Below are 11,449 nucleotides of genomic sequence, written 5' to 3'. Positions count from 1 at the left end.
GCGGGGTCACGTGGGGCGACTCGGAGGTCACGTGGGGCGGCTCGGAGGTCACGTGGGGTGGTCATGTGGCGCTGGGGGCGCGGTCACGTGGCCAAGCATGGCCGGCGGGGAGGGCGCGAGCGCCGCCCAGCGGCGGCGGCGGAGGAAGGAGGAGGTTGTGGGGAGGGGAACCCCCAAAATTTGGGGGTGGGGTGGGGTGGGAGATGGGGAGGGGGGCGGGGAGTCCCACATTTGGGTGGGGGATACCCCACGGGGAGGGAGGTGGGGATGAGGATCTCGGGTGGGGGGGACAATTGGGGGAGGGGTGACAAGGACCCCAGAAATTGGGGGGGACACCCCAAAAAGGGGAGGGGGGCAAGAACCTCAGAAATTGAGGGGGAGGGACGCGGATTCCTGGAGGGGAGGGGACAAAAATGCCGAGCGACGGGGGGGAGGGGGAAGAGACCCAAGGGTGGGGGGGGGGGGGACCCCCAGGGTTGGGGGGACAGGAGGGGGGGAACCCCAGGATGGGGGAAGCGAGGAGGACACAAAATGGGGACATCAAAGTGGGGAAGGGGGACCCAGAAATTCATGGGGGGGTGGGGGGGGTGATCCCGATATTAGGGGGTGGCATTGAGGGGGGGGGGGAAACATTTGAAGCTCAATTTGGGGTGGGGGGTGCGCGGGGCTGGGTTGGGGTCACCCATGGGACCCCCCCCGCAGGACCCCGGGGTGCGGCTCTCGAAGACCCTGAGCTACGTCCTGCTGAGCTACGTCCTGCGGCACGGGGCTGCGGCCGAGGGGCTGCCCATGGGCCCGGGTGCGTGAGACCCCCCCAAATCCCCCCCCCCCCCCCAAAATCCCCCTCAGCCACCCACCCCGAGACCCCCAGATTAATCAAGGAACTCACCAAGAGTCTGCCGGCACCCCTGAATCCACCCCAAGATTCCTTCTGTCCCCCCCGCCAGACCCACAACGGGGTTCCCAAAACACCCACCAGGACCCCCAGCTCACCCCCAAATGCTCCCTGGCACCCCCAAACACCCTAAAATAGCTCCTGGAACCCCTTAATTGTCCCCAGGACCCCTGAAATGCTTCCTCGGACTCCAAACTATCCCTGCCCTGTCCCCAGGTGTCCCCCAGCACCTTCAGCCCACCCCCAAAATTCCCCCTTGAACCCACTAATCCCCTCCAGGTTCCCCCAGATCCCCTCTGGGATCCCTCAAATGCCCTCTGGGACCCCAAGCCACCCTTGCCTTGCCCTCAAATTCCTTCTGGGATGCCCCAAATGCTTTTTGGGATCCCTTAAATGCTCTCTGGAAGCCCAAACCACCCCTCTTCTTGCCTCAAAACACCCCCGGGACCACCCCAAATACCCTGTTGTGTTCCTTTGGACACCCCAAATCCCCCAAAGTGTGCCCCGGGACACCCCAAATACATTTTGAGCCTCCCCCCCCCCCCCTTCCCCCCCAAGATTCCCCCAAATGCCTTTTGGGGACCCTAAACATCTGCTGGGGTTCCCCAAATGCCCCCTGAGACCCTTCCCAAAGGCCCTGACGGGGGTCTCGGGGGGGGGGGTGGTGGTTTTGGGGTCAGACGGTTTTGTTGAGGTGGGGGCTCTGCTGAGGCTGCGACGCTTCGCGGGGGTCTCGGAGGGCGACGTGCGCAGGGTGGTGGCCACTGACCCCAAGGGTCGCTTCGCCCTCCGGCCGGACCCCCTGAGGGTGAGGGCGAACCAGGGGCACTCCCTGCCGGTGAGGGGGGGTCCCGAGGGGACTGGGGGGGCTGGGGAGGGGTTTGGGGGGGGTTTCTGGGGGATTTGGGGGGGGTCCCGAGGGGATTGGGGGAGCTGGGGAGGAATTTTGCACATCCGGAGTGTGATCCGGGGAATTTCGGGTGGGATTTTTGGGGGATCCCGGGTGAGATTTGGGGAATTTCGGGTGAGATTTTGGGAATCCCTGGTGGGATTTAGGGATCCTGGGTGGGATTTGGGGAATCCCGGGTGAGATTTTGGGAATCCCTGGTGGGATTTAGGGATCCTGGGTGGGATTTGGGGATCCCGGGTGAGATTTTGGGAATCCCTGGTGGGATTTGGTGATCCTGGGTGGGATTTTGGGAATCGCGGGTGGGATTTGATGGTCCTGGGTGGGATTTTGGGAATCCTGGGTGGGATTTTGGGAATCCCGGGTGGGATTTGATGGTCCTGGGTGGGATTTGGGGATCCTGGGTGGGATTTTGGGAATCCTGGGTGGGATTTTGGGAATCCCGGGTGGGATTTGATGGTCCTGGGTGGGATTTGGGAATCGCGAGTGAGATTTTGGGAATCCCTGGTGAGATTTTGGGGGTCGCGGCTGCTCCATGGGCCGTGTGCGGGGGTCTCAGGTGCCGGAGCTGGAGCTGACCCCCCTGCTCAGCCCCGGGGCGCTGCCCCCCACCCTCGCCCACGGCACCCGGCGCTGCCTGTGGGGCCCGATCCGGGCGGGGGGGCTGCGCCCCATGGGCCGCCAACACCTGCACCTGGCGGGGGGGCTGCCAGGGGACCCCGGGGTGCGCAGCGGTGAGTGACCCTCCCTCCCCCTCCCCAAAAAAGAAAAAAAAAAAAAATTCCTCCTCGGGACACCCCAAAATCCCCCGAGATTCAGAGACCCCCACCCCCTCACCTGCTGGGGGATCCTGGAGTGTGCAGCAGGGAGAGGCCCCCCCCCCCCCCAAGAAAAAAAAAAATACCCCATGGCACCCCCAAAGACGCCCCCTAAAATCTCTCCGGGCTCTCCGCACGCTCAGCAGGGACCCCCTAAACCCCCAAGGACTCCCCCAAAACTCCCAGACCCTTTTGGCACATCCAAATCCCTTTCTAGAACTCCTCAAATCCTCTTTGAGACCCCCCCAAACCCCCCCCAGCAGACCCCTGCAGACCCCTACACCCCCCACCAGACACACCCCCCCAAGCTTTTTTAGGACCCCCTAAAACCTCCCAGGACCCCCCAAAATCCCCCTCCCCACAGGGATGAGGTCGGACTCGGAGATCGCCATCATCATCGACGGCCCCCGGGCGCTGGCGGGTGAGGGGGTGGGGTGTCCCCATTTTTTGGGGGTTCCCGATATTTTGGGGAGGTCCCCGATGTTTGGGGGTCCCCCCGATGTCCGTGTGACCCCCCCGGACCCTCCCCCCAGACGGGATCCCCTTTTTCCGCTCGGCCAACGGGGTGATCCTGACGCCGGGGGACGCCCAGGGCTGCATCCCCCCCAAATATTTCCTGCGGGTTCTGCAGCTGCGGCCGCACCGTGAGGGGGGGGAACCCCAAATTTTTTTTTTTTTGGGGGGGGGGGGCGGGCTCAGGGGGCTTGGGGTGGTGGGGGGGGGGGGGGGAGAAAGAATCCTGAAATTTGGGGGTTAAAGGGTTTTGGAGGAGTATTCAGGAATTTGGGGAGGGGTCCCGGAAATGGGGGTCTGGGGAGGCCGAGGGGTTTGGGAAGGACCCCAAAACTTGGGGGGTCGTGGGGAGGACTCGGGGATTTGAGTGGGATCCCAAAACTGGGGGGGGGGGGGGGAGCTGAGAGGGTTTTGGGTGGAGTCAGGATTGGGGGGGGGCGGCTTTGGGGGGTCTGGGGTTGAGGGGGGGGGGGTCAGGATTTGGGGGTCTCAGATATTGGGGTGTCCCGTTGCCATGGCAACAGCGGCTCTATTCCCCCTCCCCCCCATAGGGTGTGAACTGCCCCTGGATGGGCCCTGGGACGAGCGGGGGCAGAGACCCCCGGACGAAGATTTGAGGGGGGTCTGAGCCCCCCCCTCCACCCCACAAGGATTTGGGGAGGGGTCCACAGGCACCAATAAACCCCGCCGAGCACCACGAGCGAGTCATGAGAGTCACATGAGAGGGTCAGACATGAAACCCCCTCCCCAAAAACACCCGGAGGGACCCAGGACCCTCCCCCCCCCCCCAGGCCCATCCCAGTCCCTCCCAGTGCCCCCCAAATCGGATTTCACACAGAAAATTTCCTTTATTGCCGGGATCTGGGGGGTACCGCGGGGGTCCTGGGGAGGGGGATTGAGGGTCCCGGGGGTTTTGGGGGTCCCGGGGGGTCTCTCAGCAGATCCCGCACGTTTCCCTGCGGCCGAAGCGGCGGCGCCGGGGGTCGAGGCTCCGCTCCAGCTCCTCATCCTCCTCCTGCGCCCTGCGGGGGTCGGGGAGGGCTGGGCTGGACCCCCAGCAAATCCCCCCGAGACCCTCCCCGAGACCCCCCCAGAATCCTCTCGAACCTTCCCCATCCTCCCCAAGACCCCCGGACAGTCCCAAATCCGCCCCCCCCCCCCCCCCCCCGTCCTCCCTGCGCCACCCCTGAATTCCCTCGGGACACCCCCAAACCCCTGCCGGGACCCCCCAGGACTCCCCAAATTCCCCCGGGACCCTCCCCGGTGTCCCCAACCTGGACTCGCGGCGGTGCCGGTCCCACACGAGCCGATCCCGCCGGTTCACCAGTGCCACCAGTTCCTCCAGTAAGAGCTGCTCGCGCTGGCGCTGGGCCGGGGGCTTCTGCCACTCTGTGGGGGTCCCCAAATGTCCCCCAAATGTCCCCCAAAGCCCTGCGTCCTCCCCGCTGCCTCCTCCTGTGCTTGGCATCCGCCGTGTCCCCAGATGTCCCCAAGCGTTCCCAATGTCCCCCTGTCCCCCCAAATGTCCTCCCTGTCCCCGGTGTCCCCAAATGTCCTCCTGTCCCCCCAAATGTCCTCCCTGTCCCAGGTGTCCCCATCCCAGCCTTTGTCCCGCTGTCCCCAGTGTCCTCCCGTCCTCCCCTGTCCCCGATGTGTCCCCAGTGTCCCCCCCCTCTATGTCCCCAATGTCCCACCCTCTGTCCCCAGCATTCCCCCGGTATTTTCCGTCCCCGTGTCCCCCTGTCCCCGGCTCTGTCACCAATGTCCCGCCATCCCCAGTGTCCCCTCGATGTCCCCAGTGTCCCCTCGATGTCCCCAGTGTCCCCCTGTCCCCAGTGTCGCACCCTCTGTCCCCAGCAGCCCCCGCAGTTCCCGGCTCAGCAGCTCAAAGCGACGCTCCAGGTCCCGCTCCTGCGCCCTGGGGGTGACACGAGGGGACAGAGGGGACAAGGAGATGTCACCAGGGCTGGCAGAGCCCCCCCCCACCAGTGTCCCCAGTGTCCCCTCGCCGCAGCCGGAGCCGGTCCCGCCGCGCTGGGGGGGTCCCAGGGAGGGGACAGAAGGGACACGGAGGGAGGGCGGCGATGTCCCCGCGGTGTCCCCGCGGTGTCGCCGCTGTCCCCTCACAGCAGCTGCAGCTGGTCCTGTCGCCGCACCAGCAAATTCCGCTGCTGAACCAGCGAGAACCAATCCCGGAGCAGCCGCTCCTCGCGGGCGGGGTCCGCACCTGGGGACACGGGGACATTGGGGGGACATTGGGGGCACCGGGGACATTGGGGCACATTTGGGGACATTTGGGACATTGGGGATATCGTGAGCTGTGTGCTCCCAGTGTCCCCTGGTGTCCCTCTTTTCTCATGTGCCCCGTGTCCCCTCCCTGTCCCCATATCCCCCTGTCCTGCTGTCCCCATGATGTCCCCATGATGTCCCCAGTGTCCCCTCACCGCTCTCCATCAGCGTCCGCAGTTCCCGCTCCAGCGCCGGGGCCTGAGCGTCCAACCGGGCCTGGTCCTGCTCCAGGGCCACCAGCTCGGCCATGACCCACTGGCCCTGTCACCCGTGGGGACACCCGTGTCACCCCCAGGGCCACCCGCTGTCCCTGTCACCCGCAGGTGTCCCCCCTCCCCTGTCCCCATTGTCCCTTCCCGTGTCCCCTCCCGTGTCCCCCCTTACCCCGCTCTCCTCCTCGCGGGGCTCCGGGGGCTCCCTTGGGGTCTCTGGGGGGGGGAGGGGACACGGGGGTGACCCCGAATCTCCCCCCGGGGGGGGTTGGGGGGGAGGTCCCACGGCCACGCCCCCCCCCCCCCCCGCCGCTCACCAGAGGGGGGAGGGGCAGGTGGGGTCACTGGGGGTGTCCTGACGTCACCCTGGGGAGAGGGAGGGGGTCAGGGAACCCCACATTGGGGAGGGGGAGTCTCACCTTGGGGGTCCCAGGGTGGTCTCGGGTGGGTTCTGGGGGAGGGGGGGGGGTCTCACCTTCGGGGGGGGGTCCCGGCCCCTCCCCAAGCGCCGGCGCCGCAGGTCGGGGTCCCGCAGGCGGGAGAGGCTCCTGGAGCGGGGGGGGGGCGTGGGGAGACCCCCCCCAATCCCCGCGGGCCGGGGGGGGGGCCCGGACCCAGCTGAGACCCCCCCAAAGGATGGGGAGGGGCCCTGGGGGAGCCCCCCCTCCAGAGTGTCGTTTTGGGGGTCCCGGGGGGGCTCCTCCCGGGGGGTGCTGGGCTGGGTGGGGGGGGGCTCAGCTGTGTCAGAGTGGGGGTCCTGGGGGGGCCCCCCCTCCACGGGGCCCAGGTGGGGGTCTGGGGGCGCCCCCCCGCCGATGGGGCCGAGCTCGGGGTGCTCTGGGGGGGGCTCTTGGCCCCCCCCCTCAGTGAGAATGATTTGGGGTTCCGGGGGGGTCCCGGTTTGGGCCTCTGGGGGGTTCCGGGGGTCCCGGGGGGGCTCTTGGGGCTCCTCCTCACTGGAGCCACTCTGGGGGTGTGGGGGGTCCCCCGGGGGGGTCGTTTGGGGGTCCCCATGGGTGACGTCACTCCGGGGGTCCGGGGGTGTCCCCTCCTCGGTGACGTCACTCCTGGGGTCCGGAGGGGTCTCTGGGGGGATCATTTGGGGTCCTCCCTCGGTGACGTCACTCTGCAATTCGTGTCCCCTTCTCGCTGACGTCACTGCTGGGGTCCGGGGGAGTCTCTCGGGACCCCTCCCCAGCGGAGTCGCTCCGGGGGTCCGGGGGGGTCCCCGGGGGGGTCCCCAGGAGCGCGCGGACCTGGCTGAGGAAGGTCATGACCCCCAAGGGGTCGGGGGTCTCCATGTCCGAGGGGTCCAGGAGTCGCGGGACCCCCAGGGCCGCGAAAGCGTCGAAGGCCTGGGGGGGGGGGGCACAGGGGGAGGGGGGGTCAAGGGGGAGGACCCCCCAATCCCGGAGCCCCCCGGACCCCCCCAGCCCCCCCCACGCACCCGTTTGTTGTTGCCCCGGTGGTCCCGGGGGTCCAGAGTGTCGAAGTCGCTGGGAGGGGGTGGGGGGTGGGCAGAAATTTGGGAGGCGGGGGGGGAGGGGTGGGGCTTTGGTCACTGTGGGGGTCCCCAAGTGACACAGCCCCTCCCCCAATGTCCTCCCCCATTCCCAAGAACCCCCCCAAAAAACATCCCCGAGGTGCTGTGACCCCCCCCCTCACTCCTGGGTACCCCTCCTCCACCCAGGCCCCCCCATTCCCACCCCTGGGTGTCCCCCCCCCAAAACCTCCCATGACCCCCCCCAAGATCCCACCAAACCCCCCAGCACCCTCCCCCGTGTCCCCCCCAACCCCTTCCCTTACCCCCAGCGTCCCCCCATCCCCCCCTGCCCTCCCCCCCCCCATCGTACCCCTCCCCCCGTGCCCCCCCCTCACATTTCCCGGGGTCTCAGCCGGTGCAGGAGGGCGCAGAACCCCAACCCGCTGCTCCAGGACCCCCCGAAATCGGTGACCGCGACCCCCCGGTACCCGGCCGTCACCCCCTGGCACCAAGCCAGGAGCGCCCCGCGACCCCCGGGGGGGCCCTGAGGGGGGCACGGGGGAGGGGGGGGTGGGGCGGTCAGCATTGCCACACCCAGAGACCACCCCCACCCCCAGCACCCAGAGACACCCCCAGACCCAAAATGTGGGGAGAGGAACAACCCCAAACACCCCCCCGCCCCCCTGGGACCCCCCCCTTTTATTGCCGACCCCTCCTCATCCAGTGCCCCAAAACCCCCGGGAGGGCAGGGGGTGGGGGGGCGGGGGGGTGTCTCAGCATCCCCAAGGCCCAGAGACCCCCCCCAGACCCAAAATAGGGGGGATAGAACAACCCCCACCCTTATGGGACCCCCCCGAAAATGCCCCCCCCTCCATTCAGGAGATCCCCAAACTTCCCCCCCCCCCCCCCCATCCTAGTTCAGGGGGTCCCAGAGTCCCCCCCACTCACCGCAGTGATTTGGGGAGGGGGCTCCGGGTCCAGTCCTGGCTCCGTGGGGTCTCTCCGTGCCCCCAAAGTGGGGGGGGCCCCGCTGGGGGGGGGCACTGCGGGAGAGGCCGGTAAGAGACCCCCGGGGGGGGGCTGGGGGCTCGTGCCCCCCCCCCCCTCCCCAGAGACACCGGGGGGACACCCGGGGGTGCTCTGGGGACACCCGGGGTGGGGGTTGGGGACACTTTGGGGACATTTTGGGCACCCACCTCGGGATGCGGGGGGGGCGCCCCCCACCCTGTGCGCCCCCCCCTCGTCCTCGGGGTCACTCTCGAAGTCCCCCAGGTCGGCCACGTCCCCGGGGGGGCTCAGGCTGGTGACACTCTGCATGTCCACGTCACTGGGGGGGGGGACAGTGTCCCCAGGGGGTCCCCAAGGCCCCCCCCAGCCCCAACGGGGACACACCCCCCCCCCCCGATGTCCCCAAGAGCTCCAGGGCCCTCAGTGTCCCCAATGTCCCCAATGTCCCCAGTGTCCCCCAGTGTCCCCAATGTCCCCAGTGTCCCCAGTGATGTCCCCCTGTCCCGTACGTGGGGTGTCCCTCCATCAGGACGAGCCCTCGCAGCCGCAGCCTCAGCGTCGCCGCTGTCACCTTGCGGGTCCTGGGGCGCAGGGACAGGGACAGGGGGGTGTCCCCAACCCCCGCCAGGCTCCCCAGCTCCAGCGGGGCCGCGGCCACCACCGAGCGGTGACCCCGCGACTCCTGCGGGGACACGGAGGGGGGACACAGCATGAGGGGACACTCGGGGTCACCCAGGGGACCCCGGCGTGACCCCAGAGACCCCCAGGGACCCCAGTGTCACCCCAGAGACACCCGGGGGACACCCAGGGGACCCCCAGGGACCCCAGTGTCACCCCAGAGACACCCGGGGGACCCCAGCGTGAGCCCAGAGACCCCCAGGGACACAAAATGTCACCCAGAGACCCCCGGGTCTCATCCCAGGGACCCCCATGACACTCCGGGAACCCCCAAGGACCCCGATGTCACCCAGGGACCCTCCCATCTCCCCCTCCCCCATTGTTTCTGAGGTCTCCCTCCCTCCCCCCCCCCGTTTTTGGGTGTCCCCCCCACCCCCCTCACGTTCACCACGAGGAAGTTCCAGGATTTGTCATCGAAGGTGGCGGCCTGGGGGTCCTGGGGGGCACGGGGGGGTCAGTGAGGGGTCCCATGGGGGGGGGGACGACACACGAAGGGGGACTGGGGACATGGGGGGGGGGCGCTGGGGGAGACCCAGGAGGGTCCAAAAAGGTGCGAGTGGGGGGGGGGGGGTGGGGTGGGCGGGGGTCCGGGGGGGGGTCCCACGTACCCGGTACAGGGTCACGACCACCTCGAGGGTCTCGGGCATCACCCACACGACCATTCCCCGCTGCGGGTTCTGGATGCCCGGCTGCCACCTGCGGGGCTGCACCCCCTGTCAGAGACCCCCGGGACCCCCTCGGGACCCCCCTAAACCGACACCCAGAGACCCCCCCCCCAAAACCATCCCTGACACCCCCAGACCATCCCAAACTCGCCCGGAACCCCCCCCAGACCATCCCTGATCCCCGATCCCGGCTGACACCTGCGGGGCTGCACCCCCTGTCAGAGACCCCCGGGACCCCCCCCCAAACCATCCGGGATTCCCAGAGACCCCCAAAGGTCACCCCGAGACCCCCCCAGGACCCCTCCCCACCTTGGAGCAGACCCTGCGGTGCCGCCGGCTCCAGACCACGGTCAGTCTGTCGGGGGTCCTGGGGAGGGGTGTGGGGGGGGTCAGGACACACCCGGCACCCCCAAACTGACCCCCCCCTCCCCAAAACCACCCCGTCCTCAAGACCCCCAAATCTTCCCCTCCCCCTCCCGAAATTATCCCCCAGGAACCCCCAAAATGCGCCCCCTCCCCTCCCCCGCTCACCGAGGGGGGGTCGCTGCTAAATTTGGGTCCGGGGGGAGAAACCGGACACCCCCGAGGGGGGGAGGGGCGGGATGGGAAGGGGGAAGTCCCCCCCCAGGTTTATTTTTAGCCCGACCCCTTTTATGGACATTTTAAACTCAAAATGAACCCGGGGAGGGGAATTTTTTTTGGGGGGGGGGTGTCTCGATGTTTTTGGGGTGTCCTGGGAGGGATCCCAGGAATTTTAGGGGTTTGGGGGGGGGGGGTCTCATTGATTTGAGGGGTCCTGGGGGTGGTTTTGGGGGGGTCTGAGGGGTTTGGGGGGGGTCTGAGGGGTTTGGGGATGTCCCGGGGGAGATTGGGGTGTCCGAAGGTCTCGGAGGTTTTTTTTTTTTTTTGGGTGGGAAGGGTCCCGTGGTTTTTTAAGCGGGGGGGGGGGGGGGGTGGTATTAAAGGTTTGGGGGATTCCAGGAGGGGGGGGTTTGGGGTCTCTCCCCCCATCCTTGGTGGGGGGGGGGGGGTCTCAGAGAATTGAGGATCTCCGGGGGGAAGGGGGGGGGTGGTCCCGTGATTTGGGGGGGGGCGGGGTTTGGAAATCCCATGAATTTGGGGGGAATCCTGGAGGATTTGGGCTCTCCCACGGATCTGGGGGGGGGAGGGGGTTGTCCCAGGAGGTCAGGGGGAGTCCCACGGATTTGGGGGTGTTCCGGGGGGGGGGGGGGGTGGGGAGGGGGGGGGTCACTCACCAGCTGCCCCCCCCCTCCACCAGCAGCTCCTCGAGGGTCGCCTCGAAGCGAACTTTGGCCGCGCGTTTCCCCGCGCGCTGCAGCCGCTTCCAGACGCTCCCCATGGACCCCCCCGGACCCCCCCAAATCCTGACACACCGCCCCCCCCCCCCCCTCTTCCAGGGGACCCCAAAAACCAGCACAGCGTCCCCCCCCCCCCCCCCCCACTCGTGACAGCACCGGGATCGCGATCTGTCGTGACAGCTCCGCGCCCCCCCCCCCCCCCCCCCCGGGCCCCGCCCGCAGGAAACTGGAGAGAGGGGAGGGGCCGACCCTCCCCCCCACCCCCCCCGAGACATCAAATGTCCCCTCCCCCCACCCCGAGATCCTTTGGGGGTGATTTTGGGGTCAGATCGAGGCGTTTGAGGTTTCGGTTTTGCTTTGGCTCCGATTTCGTCATCGAACCAAAGCTTTGAGATTAAATCCCTTTTTATATCAAACCCCTTTTATATCCAATTTATTTTCTATCAAACCTTTTTTATCAAAGGATTTTACTGATTTCCAGCTCTGATTACGGTCCAGGAACTTCCCAGGGCTCGGGGCTGTTCCCAAGGGAATTCCCAGGGTATTGATCCTTGTCGGGATCCATTGATCCTCCCCGGATCCATCGATCATCCCCTTGATCCAGTGATGCTCTCCCGATCCATTGATCCTCTCACAATCCATTGATCCCCCCTCAATCCATC

General features: G+C 67.5%; 3 protein-coding genes across 3 annotated transcripts; 1 reads left to right on the top strand and 2 right to left on the bottom strand.

The window, feature by feature from the left end:
* Positions 1-97: 97 nt before the first annotated feature.
* Positions 98-3,830, top strand: TRPT1 (tRNA phosphotransferase 1). The gene is made up of 7 exons (XM_062512021.1): positions 98-154; positions 703-799; positions 1,576-1,733; positions 2,362-2,536; positions 2,985-3,041; positions 3,154-3,264; positions 3,685-3,830. Exons 1-7 carry the CDS (start codon positions 98-100, stop codon positions 3,759-3,761), a joined length of 732 nt encoding a protein of 243 aa, XP_062368005.1. The 3' UTR covers positions 3,762-3,830.
* Positions 3,831-3,996: 166 nt separating this feature from the next.
* On the bottom strand, positions 3,997-5,902 carry LOC134055548 (EH domain-binding protein 1-like protein 1). The gene is made up of 6 exons (XM_062511950.1): positions 5,807-5,902; positions 5,578-5,683; positions 5,261-5,360; positions 4,978-5,051; positions 4,408-4,522; positions 3,997-4,155 (listed from the first exon to the last, which is right to left on the bottom strand). The coding sequence occupies exons 2-6, from the start codon at positions 5,669-5,671 to the stop codon at positions 4,068-4,070; spliced, it is 471 nt and encodes a 156-aa protein (XP_062367934.1). The 5' UTR covers positions 5,672-5,683; positions 5,807-5,902; the 3' UTR covers positions 3,997-4,067.
* An 853-nt stretch (positions 5,903-6,755) lies between these two features.
* LOC134055614 (EH domain-binding protein 1-like protein 1) lies at positions 6,756-11,163 on the bottom strand. Its single transcript, XM_062512020.1, has 10 exons — positions 11,083-11,163; positions 10,725-10,820; positions 9,412-9,507; positions 9,186-9,239; positions 8,635-8,807; positions 8,314-8,444; positions 8,066-8,160; positions 7,513-7,661; positions 7,082-7,130; positions 6,756-6,989 (listed from the first exon to the last, which is right to left on the bottom strand). Exons 1-10 carry the CDS (start codon positions 11,161-11,163, stop codon positions 6,756-6,758), a joined length of 1,158 nt encoding a protein of 385 aa, XP_062368004.1.
* Between the last annotated feature and the right edge of the window lie 286 nt (positions 11,164-11,449).

The sequence above is a fragment of the Cinclus cinclus genome, chromosome 33 (genome assembly GCF_963662255.1).
Source record: "Cinclus cinclus chromosome 33, bCinCin1.1, whole genome shotgun sequence".
In the NCBI taxonomy this organism is placed as follows: Eukaryota; Metazoa; Chordata; class Aves; order Passeriformes; family Cinclidae; genus Cinclus; species Cinclus cinclus.
The sequence above is the reverse complement of the archived record's forward strand: the minus strand, read 5'-3'. Positions and strand labels throughout refer to the sequence as shown.

What these genes read in the sequence shown, in the direction of transcription:
- TRPT1 (XM_062512021.1), top strand. Translation starts at nt 98, where the DNA reads ATGGCCGGCGGGGAGGGCGCGAGCGCCGCCCAGCGGCGGCGGCGGAGG. An exon ending in GGGGCTGCCCATGGGCCCGG is followed by an intron (nt 800 to 1,575) that starts GTGCGTGAGACC and finishes TTTTGGGGTCAG; the next exon opens with ACGGTTTTGTTGAGGTGGGG. An exon ending in CGGCCCCCGGGCGCTGGCGG is followed by an intron (nt 3,042 to 3,153) that starts GTGAGGGGGTGG and finishes CCCTCCCCCCAG; the next exon opens with ACGGGATCCCCTTTTTCCGC.
- LOC134055548 (XM_062511950.1), bottom strand. Translation starts at nt 5,671, where the DNA reads ATGGCCGAGCTGGTGGCCCTGGAGCAGGACCAGGCCCGGTTGGACGCT. An exon ending in GCGGACGCTGATGGAGAGCG is followed by an intron (nt 5,361 to 5,577) that starts GTGAGGGGACAC and finishes CCGTGTCCCCAG; the next exon opens with GTGCGGACCCCGCCCGCGAG. An exon ending in CGGCACCGCCGCGAGTCCAG is followed by an intron (nt 4,156 to 4,407) that starts GTTGGGGACACC and finishes CGACCCCCGCAG; the next exon opens with GGCGCAGGAGGAGGATGAGG.
- LOC134055614 (XM_062512020.1), bottom strand. Translation starts at nt 11,163, where the DNA reads ATGACGAAATCGGAGCCAAAGCAAAACCGAAACCTCAAACGCCTCGAT. An exon ending in GTGGAGGGGGGGGGCAGCTG is followed by an intron (nt 9,508 to 10,724) that starts GTGAGTGACCCC and finishes CAGGGGGTGCAG; the next exon opens with CCCCGCAGGTGGCAGCCGGG. An exon ending in CTGATGGAGGGACACCCCAC is followed by an intron (nt 8,445 to 8,634) that starts GTACGGGACAGG and finishes CCCCCCCCCCAG; the next exon opens with TGACGTGGACATGCAGAGTG.